The sequence below is a fragment of the Ctenocephalides felis genome, unplaced genomic scaffold (genome assembly GCF_003426905.1).
Source record: "Ctenocephalides felis isolate EL2017-DRISC unplaced genomic scaffold, ASM342690v1 CF-g0.4_SCAFFOLD_03571, whole genome shotgun sequence".
In the NCBI taxonomy this organism is placed as follows: Eukaryota; Metazoa; Arthropoda; class Insecta; order Siphonaptera; family Pulicidae; genus Ctenocephalides; species Ctenocephalides felis.
In genome coordinates, this window is record NW_020539725.1 from 48400320 (window position 1) to 48420105 (window position 19786).

The window sequence follows — 19786 nt, forward strand, 5'->3', positions numbered from 1 at the left end:
GAACGGAATAATTCGGTTGACCTATTGCAAACCCGAGATGGCGACTATATTATTATCGACACATGTAAATATCCATTGTGGCGTCACCACTGTAGGTATAATAAACTAACTAAGATACTTACTAGATAATCAGCATGTCGCCCCATCAATAAACATCGAATGTTTTTTGAATTACGCAAATTAGTTGAACCGTGCTCTTGAAATCGTCGACTAAAAATTGTATCCGCACATACATGTATACAGGCCCGGTCCTGCCTTGCATGCAAAAAATGCGGGCGCACGCCTTAGGGGGCGCCAAAACGAGATTCGGAAAAGAAATTTATAATATTTTTTTTTTATAACTTTTTTAAATTGTTTATAATAAACAATCTAACTTAACTATGGATACGGAGACACACAAAGCATGAACACTAGATATTTTTTTTTCGATTTCACGCTGAATATTCAGCGTGAAATCGAAACCCTAAACGCAAACCTACGAAATTAATTATTGGGCGTTATTGATGAAAAATTGCGAGCTGATTTATTTGAAACGGTACTTATTAAAGATTATTATCAACGGTACTTATTACAATTATCAAATCGGATGCTCCGTTCTCTCAAAAACTCGATTTCTATTTTCTGCACTCTTTGCTCTTTATCTCCGTAACTTCTGGACCTGCCTTTGCCAAAAACTAATCAGCTCATCTCCCTATCAATAGGAATCGAATGTTTTTTGAAGAACAAATTTTGCGGGGCGCTGAGGATCCCAGACCGCCCTGCATATATATACACACAAACACACATATCTATTCTCTCTATGGTAAGCCAAAATGTTCACAGGGCTTTGAAACGTAAAGATATCAATTAATTTTTTCTAGTATTGAAAACTTTCGAAATACTTGTGGTATTTGAAATAAGTAACAACTAATTAATTAAACATAAGTTTATTTTCATGTACAACCAAAACAACAGATGATTTTAATTATGAATCAATTAAATATGTTTTTGAATGGGAGCATTATTTAATATTAATTGAAACCAATATTATCATTTATTCAAACTGTTCTGGCATGTAGGGCATTTGGTGGTAATTGACCAGCGAGAGTACAAGATCGACAACAAAATTTGCTATAATATTTGTGAGTACAATAGCCAGCTCTCAATATCAATGGGCATCTTGCAAATGCCGGGCTATCAAGACATTGCGGGTGAACATATATTCCTAAGAAAGATAAATATTGAATAAGTTTCATCGTATATTATTTCTTTTGTAATAATGTATCATAAATGCAGTCAAAATACCTGCAACAGTGACATCTACTTGATCCTGGGCAGTTGAGTATTGATTTTGGGCTACACATTGATAAGTTCCGGAGTCGTTTGTTGTTGCATTTACTACTTTTAAACTATACTCATCTGTCACAAAATGATAAATTATTAATAATTGTATAATATCATTTCAGGCTGAACTAATAATCTATTTTAATTGCATTTTTCACAAAAGTAATTTCATATATTTATTTACATTATTTCTGTTACAGATAAATTCTTACCATATAAAACGTGTCCTGTGTTTTCCATCTGAATTGGCTTGCCATCTTTATACCAAGTGATTACAGGCGTTGGTGAACCAGTTACATCACAACGTAATTGAAAATCATCATGTGAATTTACATTTGAATCAGGCCCAAATAATCGTACGTTTAATGATTCTGTCAAAAAAAGATAAATTGAATAAAAAAATGCTCTTGAACAGGGACTGTAATTAGGGCGATTTTGTTCAAGACGCATGATGTCATAATATAGGATCGTTTCTCATTCAAGAGAAGTAATTTCGTGAAAAATTATTGCAAAATTAGCAGTACCATAAACTTTTCTAAGGAAATTTAAAAAATGTTGCATGAAACTGTTAGTTTAATTGATAAATTATTACTTTCATTTTTAGCTTGGACGTTTGTTTCTTGTTTTGTTTATTAATTAAACTGATGATAAAACAATCGACAACAAATCAAAATCATTGGTACTATATTAAGAATATGGCTTAAATTATATAATTTAACATATAAATTTAAATTTGACCCAAGTGCAAATTGGTGTAATACAAATTAAAAACTTGATATACGCTATAAATTTCCTACATTACGTTATAAATACATACATGTATATATATATATATATATATATATATATATATATATATAAATGTAATTTAAATAATAGCACTTGAATTATTCTGGTGTAAGTTAACAAATCAACAACATAAGATACAAACCACGAAAAAAATACATACTCGACGCAAAGCGTGCAAGTCGTGCATTGTATTACTTTTAATTAAAACATATGCATGCAGTAAACCTAAAAATATTTTAACTTTTATAAGATAATACTCTATAACATAAATAAAACTAATATATCCTCGAGTGTCAACATATGAAGAAGAATCATTGTAAGTGGCCTTGATCTCTGTCCATCATAGGTTACTATCGTCAACTATAAATTTACTGTATTCATCACTTACTGGTCCTGGCACTGGTCCTAATGTCATAACCGCTATAGACCAAGATGATGGTTTTCCTAGGAAATTATACGTTTGGCAAGTATAGAATGCCCAACTGCTGGATGGTGACTCTTGCAATTCGGATGACCCGTCCTGTTTCTTCATAAATAGTGCCCGATGTCGGTAGGACAGTCTTGCCGCGCCACCAACTAACATGAGGCGTCGGCCATCCGTAATAAAGGCAACGCAACGTCAGCGGCGAACCGAGAGTGGCCAAGGCCGTGGCGTTATCGTCGCCCACTATGCCCGATGCGTGAGGCGTGGGCTCTACGTAATGTAACATCAAATTATCATACATTATCATATCACAAATATCGTGTAAGCAACGGAACCATTAGTCTAAGAGCCAGTGAACTATTTGACTAACCTGTTTTCACAAAGCCAGAATTTTTTTTAATGATATTTTATTATCGGCCCATTAAGAAACTACCATTCTGGCAGTCATTCCGCGGTTGCGTCATCATCCCTTCAATTTGTGAAAATGTAAAAAAAAAAAAAATTATAACTTGTTCGCGCAAGGCTCAAATTTTGAGGGTGTCTTCTTTTAACTGTTCAGAAAGCATATGTAAAAATCCAGCCCATTCTGGCGGTTGCAAGGGTCTGCCAGACGAGTACATAATAGTCACGACGCGCAAGGGTGTGGGCGCATTGCCATACATAATTGACTAATACCCTTGTATTTGAATAATTTATACGCCATTTTGAAGGTCATTTTGAAAACATCCGTTATACCAAACTTCAACTTTGTATCTCACCTTATGGCCGAGATATCATTGAAAATATGCCAAAGTGGCCCCTTTTTCAACTCCATTTTTGGCGTAACAATAAAAGATATCGAAAAAAAAATTACGTGATTACTCATATTGGCTTAAACCACATAATGTATATATATATGCTAAATAATCCTTTATTATTAGCTAAAAAGGATAAATATTTTTTCAATTCATGTTTTCGGATAGTGCGTTTTGTTAATTACTTTATTATTAGCGTTATTTAAAAGCTTATTGTTTTCTCTTTTAGTACTGCAATATGGTTAAATAAAATTTGTGGAACACATTGAAAAATTGAAGAAACCAGAACCAGTACAACCCGGACAACGCTAATAAACCATAATTTTTTTTTCGATATCTTTTATGGTTACGCCAAAAATTGAGTTTGAAAAAGGGGCCACTTTGGCATATTTTCAATGATATCTCGGCCATAAGGTGAGATACAAAGTTGAAGTTTGGTATAACGGATGTTTTCAAAATGACCTTCAAAATGGCGTATAAATTATTCAAATACATGGGTATTAGTCAATTATGTATGGCAATGCGCCCACACCCTTGCGCGTCGTAACTATTATGTACTCGTCTGGCAGACCCTTGCAACCGCCAGAATGGGCTGGCTTTTTACATATGCTTTCTGAACAGTTAAAAGAAGACACCCTCAAAATTTGAGCCTTGTGCGAGCAAGTTATAAAAAAAATTTTTTTCACATTTTCACAAATTGAAGGGATGATGACGCAACCACGGAATGACTGCCAGAATGGTACTTTCTTAATGGGCCGATAATAAAATATCATTAAAAAAATTTCTGGCTTTGTGAAAACAGGTTAGTCAAATAGTTCACTGGCTCTTCTACTACATATCACGCATCGCTACAATTCTGTACTATTGATAGATTCCATATGAGTAATACGATGTACACAAATACAATAATTCATACTCTTATTTGTCTTAAGCTTTACTTATTATTACCAAATTATTCATATTTCAATCCTTGATGCTCGTATTGTTTTTCTCATATATACTACTCTATTCACAAATTTCCAAATCAATATTAAACTAAATTAATATTCTCAAAACCAATACAACATGCAAAAACTTGTTACATTTACCTACTGTAGTTTTTACTGGATCTATATTATGATACAAAAAAAAACATGCAATCTTCACAACCATTCAAATATTAATGTTAATCAAATGAATTACTTTTACTTTAATTTTGATGACATTAAATTACCAATGACAAATATTATACCTAATATCCGTAATTCTATATTTTCAGAGACTGGATGTCCAACGCCGTTATCAGCACTACAGTATATTGGCCACTATCTTTTTCGCTCACTGAAACTATTTGCAAAGTATTATCTGGTAGCAATCGATAATTATCTTTTGTTCCATCCACCTAGAATGAAGATACAAAGTTGAAATTCTTTTGTTTCACTACAACATTGAGTTCAATTTTCATATAAGCAAAGTCTGAATTGAACACTGATCGACTCAATTTTCGTCTTGACTAAATTAAATGTAAACTAGCATACATTAGAATAACAAGCCAAAATAAAAGCATAATAAAGGTGTATCTTTGTCAATATATATGTATATATATACATATATATATATAATATATATATATAAGATTCTTACAACTTTATTTTTCTTCAACCATGACACAGTTGGAGTTGGTTTTCCAGAAATTACACTACAATGCAGTTCAGCAACACTACCCTGTTCAGCGTCAACTCGGGTGGAAGGCACAAACAATCGTGGTGGTGTATTATCTAATAAATAAATAAAACAGTAACTAAATAATCAATATTCAATATTACCATTCTAATTTGATCATTTTAGACTCGAGAACCAAAGAATTCATTAGGAAATTAGAACTCTTGAATGCCACAAAGTTACTTGAATTTTTGAAAAATTCAAATTGTAAATTGTTATGAATTAGAAATAAAGTTGGGTCTGGATAGATATAACATTATCTGTATTAAAACGTCTGCAAAAATAAGTCATTAAAATTCTTTTAAATATAATGCATAATTATTCAGCAATTATTAATAAGAAGAGTGGAATTTATACATACCAGTAATGTTAGGTGCAACTGTAGTTAATAATTCAGTAAGATTGCTTAATTTACTAGGCATAGTACATATGATACTACATCCATTTTGACAGCATTTTGCTGGACCCCGACATTGAGCGTCTGTATGGCATTCTCGAGAACATCTATCTTCCTCATGTCCAGCAACAAAACTGACTGGACAAGATCCTGGTTTGTTTTCTAATGAAATAATTATTAAAATAGATTTATTCTTCTACATTTATTCTAAATAAAAATATTTTTATTTTAATAAAGACATAGCCTATGGAACGAAACTTACCGAGCCGACATTCTCCAATGAAAACTGTTCTACCGGAAACTTCATCTCGTTGCAAGTCTATTCCGCATGAACTTCCTTCGTGACAGCGGATATCAGAACAAGGATCAAAGCATGAGCATTGAACACAATTATTTTTATCCACAGATTTATGAATTCCGTAAGGACAACGTAATTCTTCACACGATCGATCGTCATTGATGCAATTGTTAATAATATTCTCTAAATGAAAAAAACAAATTAGCAATCATTAAATCTTCTTAAAAATACAGGTCAAACCGTAGTAATGAAATATCGTTAAACATATTCAACAAATAGACAATAAATTCGCCTCAAATTATATTTTATGAAGCCAAAGAATTAGTACATTGTATCACTATTCTCAAACCAATAAAGTTAAATTTTCAGCGTGTGTGACATAACATATAATAAAAGAAATAACAGTTACCTTCAGGTCGTCTAACACAATGACTTTCACAGAGCTCTTCACTTTCAAATCTGTTTGGATTGCCCTCGCACCCTCCATAGACAAATGCTTCGCATCGCTGTGTTTCATTGTTGAAATACCAAGATGGTATGTGGAATGAACATGGTCCAGAGGAAACAGGATATGAACAGGCATCTGCTGATGTGTTGTCTCGAGACAGTGGCGCCTACCACCCAGAAAATTAATGTAAAACCCAATCCAATGGTAGTAAACATTAATATACAATATATAAAAAGTACTATTCAATTTTTATTTCGAATGTAAAAGATGTCTGTATGCATTCCAGTTTGCACATAGTTAGATAAAAGTAAACAATAATAATAGCAGTAATTTAATATTAATAAGTATAATAATATTTTGTTAGTAAAATATCATTGCTTTATCTATTTTATGTGGGTTATATATTCACAATATAAAATATTTAAAATTCGAGATTATTTTTTTGCAATCTCTCATATTTGATATTCAATTATAGTTATTATTAGATACAATTGAAATAATCAAATAATTAATAAATACCACTGTTGCATAGTGAATAGCATTTGGATCAGGTCCCCTGTGGCAGTAATGCATGCATTCACGTAATGTGTTAAAACGATTCTGGTTTCCCTGACATCCTCCGTAGTGGAACTTGTTGCAGGTGCCAGATCTCGCGTCATAATACCACTGCACTACATATGAATCGCACGGACCTTGCTCGGCAGGCAAATTACATGAATCTACAAAAAAAAAATTAATTGTTATGAAATGATAATTAACAAATGGACATGAATTCCAACTGTAATGTCTTATTCAAGACATCCCGCTATATGCCGTGGTCGACAGCTAGTACATTTCATTGTAGCTTGTTCTTATCATTAAGAATTATGTAAATTGGAAATGGGAGGATTATGATTAGGCTATATTAAGTACTAGATGAATAATAATTGCACAAAAAAGTAAATAATCTAGAATATTTTTAATAAAGATAGAATAGAATGATGTATGCATATGCCTCATGGAATGTAGCACTTAATCTGAGTATATTTTCTTAATTACTATCTAATTTTGTGTGCGAGTTGGCAATCCCATACAAAATAAAATACATCCTTTCTGTATTTTTGAGGAATTTAAATTATTATACATTCTGCAATCGCAATTATGCAAAAGTATTTATTAAAATAAAGGAAAGTACTTATATAAATGTTTTAATATGGATTTTTGTAACAAATATAATAAAATAGACTATTATAATTACCTCTGGAATATACTGGCCGAGTATTTTCCCTTTCCCTTTCTCTTTCTCTTTCCCTTTCCCTTTCTCTTTCCCTTTCCCTTTCTCTTTCTCTTTCTCTTTCCTCCCTTTCACGTTGCCTGTCGATATTTTCGTCGGGCTCCCTTGGTTCTGGTACATGGCGAGGTTCTTCGGGCATCCTGTCAGAACACCTTTGCAGACATGACAATTCGTCTAAGAAATTATTTCCATTGCCACCACATCCTCCATAGTAAAAACCTCTGCAATGTTTGGCTAGAGTGTCATAATACCAACGTTGAGTATAATTATGACATTCTCCTACAAGACTTGGTAATGTGCAAACATCGCGGGCTGTAATTAATGCATTTAATTTAGCATAACATATTATACTAAAGAAAACAGGCACATTGTTTAAGTTTGTGATCTATTATATGATTTGTGCAGAATTCTAAAAAACCTTACATACCCTTTACAGAAGGACAGTAATGTTCGCAATCATCGCGTGTAGCAAAATTGTTCTCATTGGCGCCACAACCACTATAGTAGAATGGTACACATCTCTTCTGATTGGTGTCATAAAACCAACGAGATTCTTGTTCTTCACAAGTGCCTTGTTCTCTTGGCAAGTAACAGTAAGCTAAAGGCGACAAAAATATGTATTTATATTTACATACATACACATAAAAACCATATGTTTTTCTGGACAGGTATTATTAATTGTCATTGTTAAATTTTTGAAGTAAAAGACTTTTTTCTCAATGGTTCCTAAAGAAGGAAATCATATATGACTTATCAAAAAGAAAATGAGTAGGTATTACTAAAATTTCTAATTAGTATACATATGTTCTTTCTGATACCTTGAAGGGCTTCTTTTGTTGCACATTTCTGTTGACATGCAGATTCACTAATAAAATTGTTGCTATTTCCTTTGCACCCACCAAATCGAAATCTTTGGCAACTCTTTGAATTTTTATCGTAATACCACCGCTCAAATGATCCTCTACAAGGACCCTCATCCATTTCCTGCTCGCATGTATCTGCAAACAAATAACAGGTTAATAAAAATTTAATATATGCAGCATGCAACCATTTAATATTACTTTAGCAGTTTAGTGAAACAATTAAAACCTTTGTGAAAAAAAAATCAAATGATGAGAAAACCCAGAAAATAAGATCGATAGTTGGCCCTCAATATTTTATGTGGATTATGCATATTTAGGTGACGTCTAAGAGCAGGGTAGAGCAAAAGGATTACAACAAGCTATAATAATCTGAAAATATGTAAACAGTTCTGGGCGCTCGTATAGATAGTCCCAAAAAATTGTCTTTTCATTCATCAAAAAATAGTTCAAAATAGCGAATAGACCTATTCGTTAAAACCAAATAAAGTGCATAATAATAGATAAAACTCGGGTACCAAAACACCTGTCCCTTACAAAGTGGGTTAATAATACAAACAGTTTTAAATTAGGTACTTTTGCTTCTTACCCAATGTTTGGTGACTGACACACAATCCTTCGCATTCTTCCCTCGTTTCGAATTTATTATTGTTTCCTAGGCATCCTCCATATATAAACTGTCCACATTGCTTCCTTTCATTATCATAATACCACATTGGATAATATGCATCGCATGGACCAGTTATCTTTGGCAGCCGACAACGATCTGAAATTATAATAAATATAATATAAAAATATGCTAAAATATATAATAATATTACGCCAGAAAATCCGTCTCAAATGTTGTTCGCTGGTTCTTAATATTCCAATTATTCTAAATCGTTTGATACCGAAATTAAAAACAGTATGTGTAGAAATCAAAAATATGTCGGAGAAATTATTAGTAGTAGTTACTTAGCTATTATTAGTAGTCCTAGAACCATGTTAATTAATTAAATCAAATTAATTAATTGCAATCAATATTTACCTTTGCCTTGGACATCAACGCATATATCTTTGCATTCTTCTTGTGAATTGAATCTATTATTGTTTCCATCACAGCCTCCATACCAGAAGCGACTGCACCCACCGTATGCGGTATCAAAGAACCAGCGAACGGTGTAATTACGACATGTTCCCCTTTCTTTATCCAGTGCACAGTATTCTAGAAAAGAAAGTATTTCAATTAAATATATACATATAAATATTTTGTAAATTTCACTTCTTCGTAAATTGATTAAAGTATTTTTTTTTCTTTTTGGGATTGCATGTACACAAAAAAAATGATTATGCTATTTTATCGAACATATAAACCCTAACTAGCTGTAAGTGGAATTCTGTCTTAAGGCAATTAGGGCATCGTGCCTTAAGGCAAATTGCTGGAACTTCCCGTACCAAAAATTATTATTTTTTTTAAAAACAATTAACATTTTTGAAAAAAAAAAATTACTTCGAAAAAATAAGATTTTTTTTGAAAAAAAAAATTGAAAAAAAAATGTTTTCTTTAATTTGACATATGTTGGAAGATCTGAACTTTTTTTCAAAGCAATCGTACTGCTTTAAATGCATAGAGACAAAATATAAAGCGCGTAAGCGCCGCGTCGCTGTCTAACAAGTAAACATTGGTACGGAACCCATAGGAATGTAAACAAAATTTATAATTATTGTTAAAATCTCTATAAAATATCTGATAATTTGATGTGCATATGTCTAATGATCATTTTTGACCGCCAAATGGCATTTTTTTTACTTTTTTCGTTATATCTCCGAAACCGCTACCCCTGCCCTTATAAAAATTTGATCAAATCTTCATCTTGTCAATACAAGTAAAATGTTTTTTGAATTATTAAAATCGGACGCTCCGTTCTATTAAAAACTGAGGTACCGTTTTTGTCACTTTTTGCCCCATATCTTCGGAACGGCTAGACCTACCTCCGCCAAAAACTAATCAGCACGTCTCCTTATCAATACGAATCGAATGTTTTTTAAATTATTCAAATTGCTTCATCCGTGTTCCCGAAATCGTCGACGAAAATTTGTATCCGCACACACATACATACTACGCACACACACACACACACACACATACATCCATTTTTTCTAAGATATGCCAAAATATTCAGAAACCTTTGAAACGTCGAGAAATGCAAAAATTTTCATTTTCGATTTTTTTGCGATTACTATAACTTACCCTACGGGAAGTTAAAAAGGTTTTTGTAAGTACATATATGTATATAATTATCCTCTACATTAATTTACAGATTCAAATACCTTGTGGATATTTAGGTTTGTCAGTGCAACCTTCAAATTTATCACCACCTGCTTCAGTTGTACCATCGAGACAGCATCCATGTTCGCTCTTTGAACAATCGCATCCCTCGCCGTTCGGTCCTGTGGCAGGGTTAACTCCGTCAGTGCAACAACCAAATTTACTTTCCGCACATCCGCACCCTATTTTAATATTATAGTTGGTTATTTATAATATTTTCATACTTTTATTTATTTGTAATATTTCACTAAAAAATAATTATAAAACTCCTATTGCCTGGACAGCTTGCTGCTATGCATTATAAACAATGCAAAATCGTAATGCTCAAAAGTGGTCTACAGATTCTCATAAACTTTGAATGTGTTATTAGCAAACATTTTTAGAAAATATTGACCGCGATAAATTATGTTATTAAAGCTATTTATTAAATCATGATCTTAATAGTTGATGTAATTTTAAATCAAACGCTAAGACTATTTAGTAAGTTGCCTCCAGCTTTAATTTTAGTTGCAATTGATTATTCGCATTTTACTTTTACAACCTTGTTTGTGTGGTCCTCTGGCTATTGTAATACCATCAGGGCAACAACCAAATTGGTATGAGGAACAGGTACAACCAAAGTAGTCTGGTCCTCGAGCAGGCGCTATTCCATCAGGGCAGCAACCATATGTTGTATAATGACAGTCACATCCCTCCTGGTCAGGTCCTCTAGCAGACGTCGTATTATCATGACAACATCCATAACGGGAATATTGGCAGTCACATCCTAGAAATATTAATTTATTTCATTATCTCTGTATGAACTTGAAGACATTTTTTCTGTCCCTAAATAATGAATTCTGTCTCATTCGTTTTCATACAGTATTCAAATTTTTTGTTTAATCACATATACAATACATACATTCACACATACCTTCATAATTGATACCACGGGCTGGTTGAATGTTGTCTTGACAACAGCCATAAGGACTTCCCAGACAGCAACCTTCTTCATTTGGACCATGAGCAGGCGTTTTACCGTCCCGGCAACATCCAAATATAGATCTTTGGCATTTTGATAGACAACCTTCTTTTTGTGGTCCAGTAGCTAGGAATGAATATGTTAATAAATATGTATCCATATAAATTTCTATTCAATTTAAAGCTAATCTCTAAATCGATAAGTGTAATTTTAATGTGATAATTTTCAACATGATAATTTAAAATTTAAATTAATATATCTCATGAACAATCATCCTATAAAGATAAGTCAAGCTTGTTATTAAGTTAAATAATATCTACAAAAAAAAATAAAAAATAACATAAAATTAAAATAATCTTATCAAAGAAACATAATAGCTTACCAAATGAAACATTGTCGTCACAGCAACCGAATTCAGAGTTTTGACAATCCTCTTGAGGAACTAAAATTTTATTCAACTTTAATATAAAATGTTTATATATAAATATAGTTATATAATAAGATAATAACCTGGTGTTGATTCTGTTGTGCAGTCTTCGCAAGTACATCCGGCCATATTTGGACCTTTGGCAAAAGATATTTCGTCTGAGCAACATCCAAACCTGTAAATGCAGCAAACAAGAAAAATGTTAAAACAAACAACTGCAATTATAATAAGAAAAGCACTGAAAAACTTATATCCTTATATAAATTATATATAAATATATATATATATATATATATATATATATATATATATTAAACAATAAAAATAATTATTTAATTATATTATAATTATTAGATGACTTACTCTGATTCTTTGCAACCGGGAGCTGCGGTAGTGGGTATGGGACAGCCCTCCTGATCGTTGCCTTGGGCAGCTGTTTTATTATCTTGGCAACAGCCATATAGTGACTCTTTACATATAATTTTGGGGCATCCTTTCTTTGATTTACTTTTGGCTGTTGATATGCCATCTGGACAACAACCAAACTCGGTTTCCAAGCATGTCTTAGGAATAATACAACCTGCGCATAAATTTATTTGAAATCTATTTCTCATATCATTAGAAAAAAATATATATATATTACCTTCATCAAATGGCCCTGTTGCGGCAGTTTTATTATCTGGACAGCAACCATATTTTGATGTCACACATTTTGGCTTTTTCTTTGGCCTTGGTTTACATTTTTTCAATTTTCTTGATTTTTTAGTTATTATGTCTAACATTATATTTGGCGTTGTATCCGATTTTTCTAAAACAATTAAAATAGCTATTGCAGGAACTTTCAATTGCACATCTTAATCCGCGATAAAATGTGTTTTCTTTATCAAGCGCAACAAGGTATGAAAAATCTATTCAAAAGATACAATTTCTTTTATGATTTTGCAGAATTTTACATGATAATAAAAGGTAAATAAATGTACTTATATAAATTTAATAAAGTTTTGAATAACAAGCCGTTTCGAAATTTCGTTTAAATTTTCTAAATTCTTACTAATGAAGTCGATTGTTTACACGTATCGGAAAGTACATGGAACTTGAGTTAAGACAAAATTTCTATAGTTTTATTTATTAGCGATAATACTTAAACTTATATATTTTTATGATGACCATTTTCTTTTATAATTCTTTAATTGAATTATTATATTTAAATTTTGTAAAAACATAAAAATGAGTTTTGTCTTACCTGACGTTTCTTCCGTAGTTGACCAAATATTTGTTTCTGACATCTCATCTGTGATATCAGAACTTATTGTTGACTCTGAAGAATCTGTCACAGAAACTGAAGTTTCCGAAGTGAACTCAGTGAACTCTGAAGTAATCTCAGAGACCTCTGAAGTAACCTCAGAAGCTTCTGAAGTAAACTCAGAGGTCTCTGAAGTAATCTCAGTAGATTCTGAAGTAATGTCGGTGGCATCTGATGTGGCTTCACTGGCTTCTGACATTTTTGTGCTATCGGAAGTTGGTGTTTCTTCGGTAGAAACATCGGTAGATAATACTGTTGCTTCGGTAGTTGCATCGGAACTGTCGGTTGTACTTGAAGACTCCACGGTGCTTGCTTCAGAACTTAGTGTAGACATATCTACAGTCGTACTCTTCGACAATTCCTCACTGCTCGTTGATGTTGAGTATTCTATAATAATAAGAATATTGTTTTATATATTACAAGATATAAACTAGAAAACCCTGCTTCATTCTTTCTCAAATTACTCAAAACTATATTTCTGATAATTAATACCATATAGGAATAACTAGCATGATCAAAATCTCATTATTTTACAACTATATGTTCGAACATCAAAAATAATGATCAACATATTTTAAATAACATATAATAATACATATATATAAGTTGTAATGATGATTTTTCTTGTCTTGAGATGTTATTGAGAAAAACAAATATAAATACAGATACAAGTGCTCTTTTTGTCATTACCTGAAGATTCTGACAGCGTAGTTATAGAAAATTCGGCGGTATCAACTTCACCATTAACTTCTGGTGGCTGTGAACCTAGATTGTCAGACACAGTGGACATATAACTGGTTTGGCTTGAAGTTTCGCTTGCCGTTGTTGAATCACTAGTTTCAGTTATTCCATCCGATGAAGCTTCACTAGAATACGATGCTGCGTTCGTTGTAGTATCACTCGAACTAGATACTAGATCTGATGTACTGTCACTTGTCATTTGACTAGAAATAGTTGACTCATCTGATGTTGATGACATAGTGCTTGATGAATCTATAAAATCAAAGAAAATTTAAAAAAAAAAACAATTTATATTAATAATATTTATGCCACGCTTTAAAATGAGATTAGTAACCTGTAGTTTCCAAAGATTCACTAGAAAGGCTACTGCTTGAGTCTAAGCTTTCTGAAGTACTTGATTCAGTACTTGATACAGAACTAGATTCCGAAACTGATTCTGTGCTTGTTTCCGAAACTAATTCAGTATTTGATTCAGTAATGGTCTCAGAACTAGATTCAGCACTTGAAACGTCAGTTGAACCGGTAAATACTTCAGTAGAAACATAATCTGATGTCATATCTGCACTTACAGCAGTAGCAATTTCGGAAGTTACGTCTGAGGCAATTGATGAAAGTGAAGTGCTTTCCGTGCTAAATTCTGAGTGATCACTAGTTGCAGAAATAGTTGAACCTTCTGAAGTACTAATGGAGCCGCTGGTGCTTTCTGCACCAGAAGTAAATTCTGAAGAAAGTGTAGATTCAGAACTTGATAATGAACTAGTCGCCAAAGATATTTCTGAACTCATTTCTGACGATTTTTCCGTTCTATAACACAACAATATGTTACAGCAAAGAGATGGGGCAAAATGTAATACAATTAAACCGCATTTTATTAAATATAAATTATAAATTACCTATTGAATGCTAAATAATGATTATATTACAATACTTACGTGGAAATATCTGATGAAGTAAAATCAGACGTGTCACCAGATCCTTCATCTAGTGTCGAAGCACCAGACCCCTCTGTTGATACTTTAAAAAATATATTTGTTTACTATTGAGCTGATATACATTAAATTATAAGTAAAGAAAATGTAATGTCGGCATTATCATTGCAAAAGCAAGCAATATAAAAAAATTGCATAAAGAAAAAAAGAGCATTCAAAAGTGCAGTGTAAAATACAAAATATGGAGAATAAAAAATAAACAAATGTGAAAAATAAAATTCAATCATATAATATCGAAATAATTGTTCAATGAATTTAAAATTTCCAATAATTAGTACCCATGTATATATAAATGCATTACTTACAAGATACTTCAGTCGCATCCGACACACCCGCGTCGCTACTTGTGCTATCACTCAACATTAAATCTTCAGAGAACAACGTAGACTCAGATACCTACATAAGTATTAATTGGTTAAATTCCTTTTTATAAACTACATACATATACAAATTAGATGTAAGTAATATTTTGTCTTAGGGAAAGTTCATATCTTATTTCAATTGGATTTTGAATGTTCAAAATTGGTTTAGACGTTTTTGCAAAAAGTGGACAAAATCTCAAATTATATTTATAAATTTATTTATATTTATATATGTATTTTAAAAACAAGTTACTTACCATTTCGGCTGTTGATAAATCAAATGAGACTAGTCCCAAAGCACCCAAATCTTCAGTGCTCTCATCTGCTCCTTCCTCGTCTTCGTCTTCATCTTCTTCACACCACTCTAAATCATCTTCATCTTCATCTTCATACTCTTCAGGACTAACAGATGTTATTGACATAGAGCTTTCTGATGATTCTTCAGTCTCTGATAATGTTAAAGGCGAGTGAGAGCCCACATGAATCACTGAATCTTTAAATAAAAATTTATTAATAGTAATTAATGAAATGGTGAATGACTGCATTAATAAATCAATTTATATATATTCGATAATTGTAGCGATAATTGTAGCACAAAGATAATTTAAATCTAATAATTACCAGTAGTGCATGTTTCATTGCCGCATTCTTCCGATGAAAATTCGATAAGATCCAAATCACAATTTGAAGAAGGAACAACTTGTTCATTTTCCATGCACAGTACTTTTCTTGTTCGTACTCCTCCACCACAAGGTTCAGAACACTAAAAGTGTAGATTTCACATTATCTGTTCAATGCTATTCAATTCGGATATATAAGCTACAAAAATTCGTATAGATATAAATAACAAGGTTTAAATTATTGTTATTCTAACCTCCGACCATGGTCCAGTAAACCACTCAGCGCCACAAACGGATGGTTCAGTAATGCATTCTTCTTCCTCTGACATTTTGTCTTCAGGTTGACATCTTGATTCATCGATTTTTTTAATCAAATCGTCAACAAACTCACCACAGAAAACTTTTCGTGTACGAACACCTTTACCACAACGTGCAGAACACTAAAATTTACCAAAACATCTGTTTAAATATTTGATATGATGAATGGCGGATAAATAATGGCGGATAAATAATGGCGAGTTGCGATGAAATGTTCCAATATTTAACCAATATTACCAATGTTGGAAATGTGGGTATATGAGAATGTGGAAAATGCGTGTTCTTGCAATAAATAAATAATTTAAGTATAATATAAATAATATAGTAAAAATGTGGAAAATACGTGTTGTTGCAATAAATAAATAATATAGGTATAATAAATAATATTGCGGAAATCGCCTCCAGAGACAATCTAAATTACCTTAGTCCATTGGGTGGAAAACCACATTCCATCGCAGTGTTCATCAGCGCATGAACGAACAGTTTCTGGTTTACTGTGCCCATGACACATTTCATCTGGATAAATATCACCTGCTGCACTAGCGCAATAAGCAGCACGAGTCTCTTGAGCAGAACCACAAGCCGAACACTAAGATATTGAGAATGTGTATATTTGGCATAGTACGTCATTGATCATAGTTGTAATATTAGAAGACTTTGTGGCAGAAGTATAATTAGTTCTATTTTCTCAATACCGAAACCAAAACAGTGATTGAAGAATGTTGACAATTGTATAAAAAAATTAAGTTTCATTATAATTAAATTAGCAATTGTAAAAATAAATATTAGCATGAAGTTATATGCAGAGAAAGGTTGAAATCGTAATGAAATAATTATTTAGGTGAAGTATAAGTTTATATTTTTGCCCCTACATGCTATTTGTTAACTTTGTTTTCTCAACGATACATAGTCATTCTAAATCATTTGACTAGAACAAAATATTCTGGATATACTTTTCAAAAAAAAAGAATTTCGCCATAATATGGAAATAATGTTATTATAAACAAAAAATACTTGAAAGTAATAAAAGTACAGTAAATAATAATAATAATAATAAAATGAATTTATTCAAAATAAACGGATGTTACGGAATTGACATTTAAAACTGGTTTATATTGTATGTTCTTACTCCACTCCAAGCAGATGTAATCCAATCAACACCCTCGCACGGTCTTAAAGTACAATGTTGAGCAGATTCCGGTCTTGGTTCTGGACAGTCCGAGTCTTGTAATACTATAATTCGTCCATGGTCATCCCTACGGAAGCATTTGACGTCGCGTCGTTTAGCGCCAGGACCGCACAGTCGATCACACTGAAAAATATAATAAATAATTAGAAATATAGAAGGTAATCGATTTTAATGAATTAGGTCAATTTTCATAAAAGCTACTATGAAATTATATGTGCAAAAACTATAATTTGAAATTTACCGGTGACCAAGGTCCCACATGCCATTCAGGACAAATTTCGTCTTGATTGCAAGCCTCAGTTTGTGGCGGTTTATTTTCTCCTGAGTCTAAGCATTGACTGTCATCTACAAGCGACGTTATTCTGTAAAACAATTATTGCTTATAATCAAAAATTCTAATAAAACTAAGTATATGGTACATATCACGGTATTACATATATATATATATATATATATATATATATATTTATATTTATATATTTATATTTATATATTTATATATGATAGTAATTTTGATGTTGATATTGGTATTAACTTGTATTGTAAAATAGCTGTTAAGGCAGTTCTTGATTAGGCATTTAAATTATGTTACCCATTAGCAACAACTCTCTGACAGAAGACTTGTCTTTCCCGAACACCAGATTGCCCGCAAGGAGTAGAACACTGCGACCACGCGCCAGGGACCCAGTGAGCAGGACATGGCTCAGTAGAACATACCTAAAAAAAGTCCATATTAGAGAATGGATTGAAAAATAGTCATTAATAGAGCGTATATACATATGCATATAAATAAATAAATATAATGTATTAAAATTATTATGACCTACTTGTTGTTCCTGTGGTCTCTGATTGGAATCACACAGCTCATCAGAAACAATTTGTAAGTCAAGTCGATTTGAGCAAGTCACACGTCGAGTCTGCAGCCCGCCACCACAGCTTACTGAGCAAGGTGAAAAATCATCGTACGTCCACGTATAAACATCCGGGTGATTTGGTTTTGCCAAACTGTTTGGGACTGAGTACTCGTACCTCACACCCACGTTACGGTCTTGGGTCAAGAGCTATGTGTAAAACATTTGTAATAACATACAATTAAAAATGGTTTTGTCAAACAACACACATGCTCAGATATATATTTTATATATACTTACAACAATATACAGTGGTTCATTAATAGGGCCCAGACAACGAAGCGTATCGGGAGCAGCAAAACCCTGGGGCCAGCGTTCGTAATGCCAGTGGCAGCCCGCGAATGTTAAAACTCTAGGAAACTGTATGCGCCAATTTCCATTTAAGTAATAATGTGCTGTGCTGTTACGTACAGCTGGATAGATAAATTTATCATAAATTTGGCTATACCATTTAATAATACATAATATTTTTTAATGATACTGATATAATAGTACAAGTGATTGATAGTACTTACCCAAATAATTATTAGAAGGTGCTAATTCTTTTACTTCTATGTTTGTGGCGCCCGCAGGAATTAATAACAAATCATTATAGCCTAAAAATTCCATCAAGTGTGGTTAACAAGATTGATAAAACTATGAATCCCATATGATATATATATATATATATATATATATTTATTTATTTATTTATACCCATTGGCCTGTCTCGTTCTTCCAGAGTGCCCTCCAGTGTGCTGCAAGTGGAACCATCGCCTCTGCATATTCGGCATTTATCTTCTCGTGCTGATGATCCTATCATCATATCGCATCCTACTGGCTAAAAATATGAAAAGATTACACAAATATATAATTGCATGCATATTTTACCAAAAATTTCATTTGTTGTGTGCATTCGATAATTTTAGAAATACCACAAAAAATATTAAGTATTTGACCTTATTCCTCTACATTAAATCGAAATTAAGCTACACATTAATAATTTAAATAATTTATTAATTATTATTTATTAATTTAAGCTACGAAACTGAAAAATATTCGAATATCTACAACAGCATCAGGACGTATGTTACCTGGCAAATACCGTTTACACAAACATCAGGCTTTTCATCATCACATCTTGTGCCATCAATAACTTTGAGCTTATGTCGAAAGTAAAATCTATCTCCACGAGGCATGCAGTTCAACTCACAGGCATTCGGAGCTTTTGTATAGGGCACCCATCTGCAATTAGTAAGTTATGTATCTAATGAAATAGTACATACATATATACATATGATTGAAAATATGATCTAACTCTGCAAATATCGATAGAAATATATTGATTGCCCATATAAAATATATGATATA

At 32.3% G+C, this 19786-nt stretch overlaps 1 protein-coding gene across 1 annotated transcript in view; it reads right to left on the bottom strand.

The window, feature by feature from the left end:
• The window catches only part of LOC113386189 (papilin-like), a 36618-nt gene that overhangs the window by 9736 nt on the left and 7096 nt on the right, over nucleotides 1-19786 (bottom strand). Inside the window, 40 exon segments of the mRNA XM_026623986.1 lie at nucleotides 1044-1204; nucleotides 1285-1398; nucleotides 1536-1694; nucleotides 2485-2632; nucleotides 4622-4711; nucleotides 4954-5087; nucleotides 5393-5590; nucleotides 5691-5909; nucleotides 6136-6340; nucleotides 6694-6893; nucleotides 7412-7458; nucleotides 7489-7759; nucleotides 7875-8045; nucleotides 8266-8445; nucleotides 8897-9073; nucleotides 9335-9511; nucleotides 10618-10797; nucleotides 11157-11381; nucleotides 11529-11702; nucleotides 11959-12018; nucleotides 12087-12178; nucleotides 12367-12583; nucleotides 12647-12811; nucleotides 13247-13693; nucleotides 13997-14299; nucleotides 14382-14851; nucleotides 14980-15061; nucleotides 15342-15432; nucleotides 15656-15891; nucleotides 16020-16161; nucleotides 16273-16458; nucleotides 16758-16925; nucleotides 17466-17648; nucleotides 17767-17887; nucleotides 18118-18242; nucleotides 18353-18586; nucleotides 18677-18849; nucleotides 18952-19032; nucleotides 19133-19256; nucleotides 19510-19660. Coding sequence (XP_026479771.1) covers nucleotides 1044-1204; nucleotides 1285-1398; nucleotides 1536-1694; nucleotides 2485-2632; nucleotides 4622-4711; nucleotides 4954-5087; nucleotides 5393-5590; nucleotides 5691-5909; nucleotides 6136-6340; nucleotides 6694-6893; nucleotides 7412-7458; nucleotides 7489-7759; nucleotides 7875-8045; nucleotides 8266-8445; nucleotides 8897-9073; nucleotides 9335-9511; nucleotides 10618-10797; nucleotides 11157-11381; nucleotides 11529-11702; nucleotides 11959-12018; nucleotides 12087-12178; nucleotides 12367-12583; nucleotides 12647-12811; nucleotides 13247-13693; nucleotides 13997-14299; nucleotides 14382-14851; nucleotides 14980-15061; nucleotides 15342-15432; nucleotides 15656-15891; nucleotides 16020-16161; nucleotides 16273-16458; nucleotides 16758-16925; nucleotides 17466-17648; nucleotides 17767-17887; nucleotides 18118-18242; nucleotides 18353-18586; nucleotides 18677-18849; nucleotides 18952-19032; nucleotides 19133-19256; nucleotides 19510-19660 — 7081 coding nt within the window.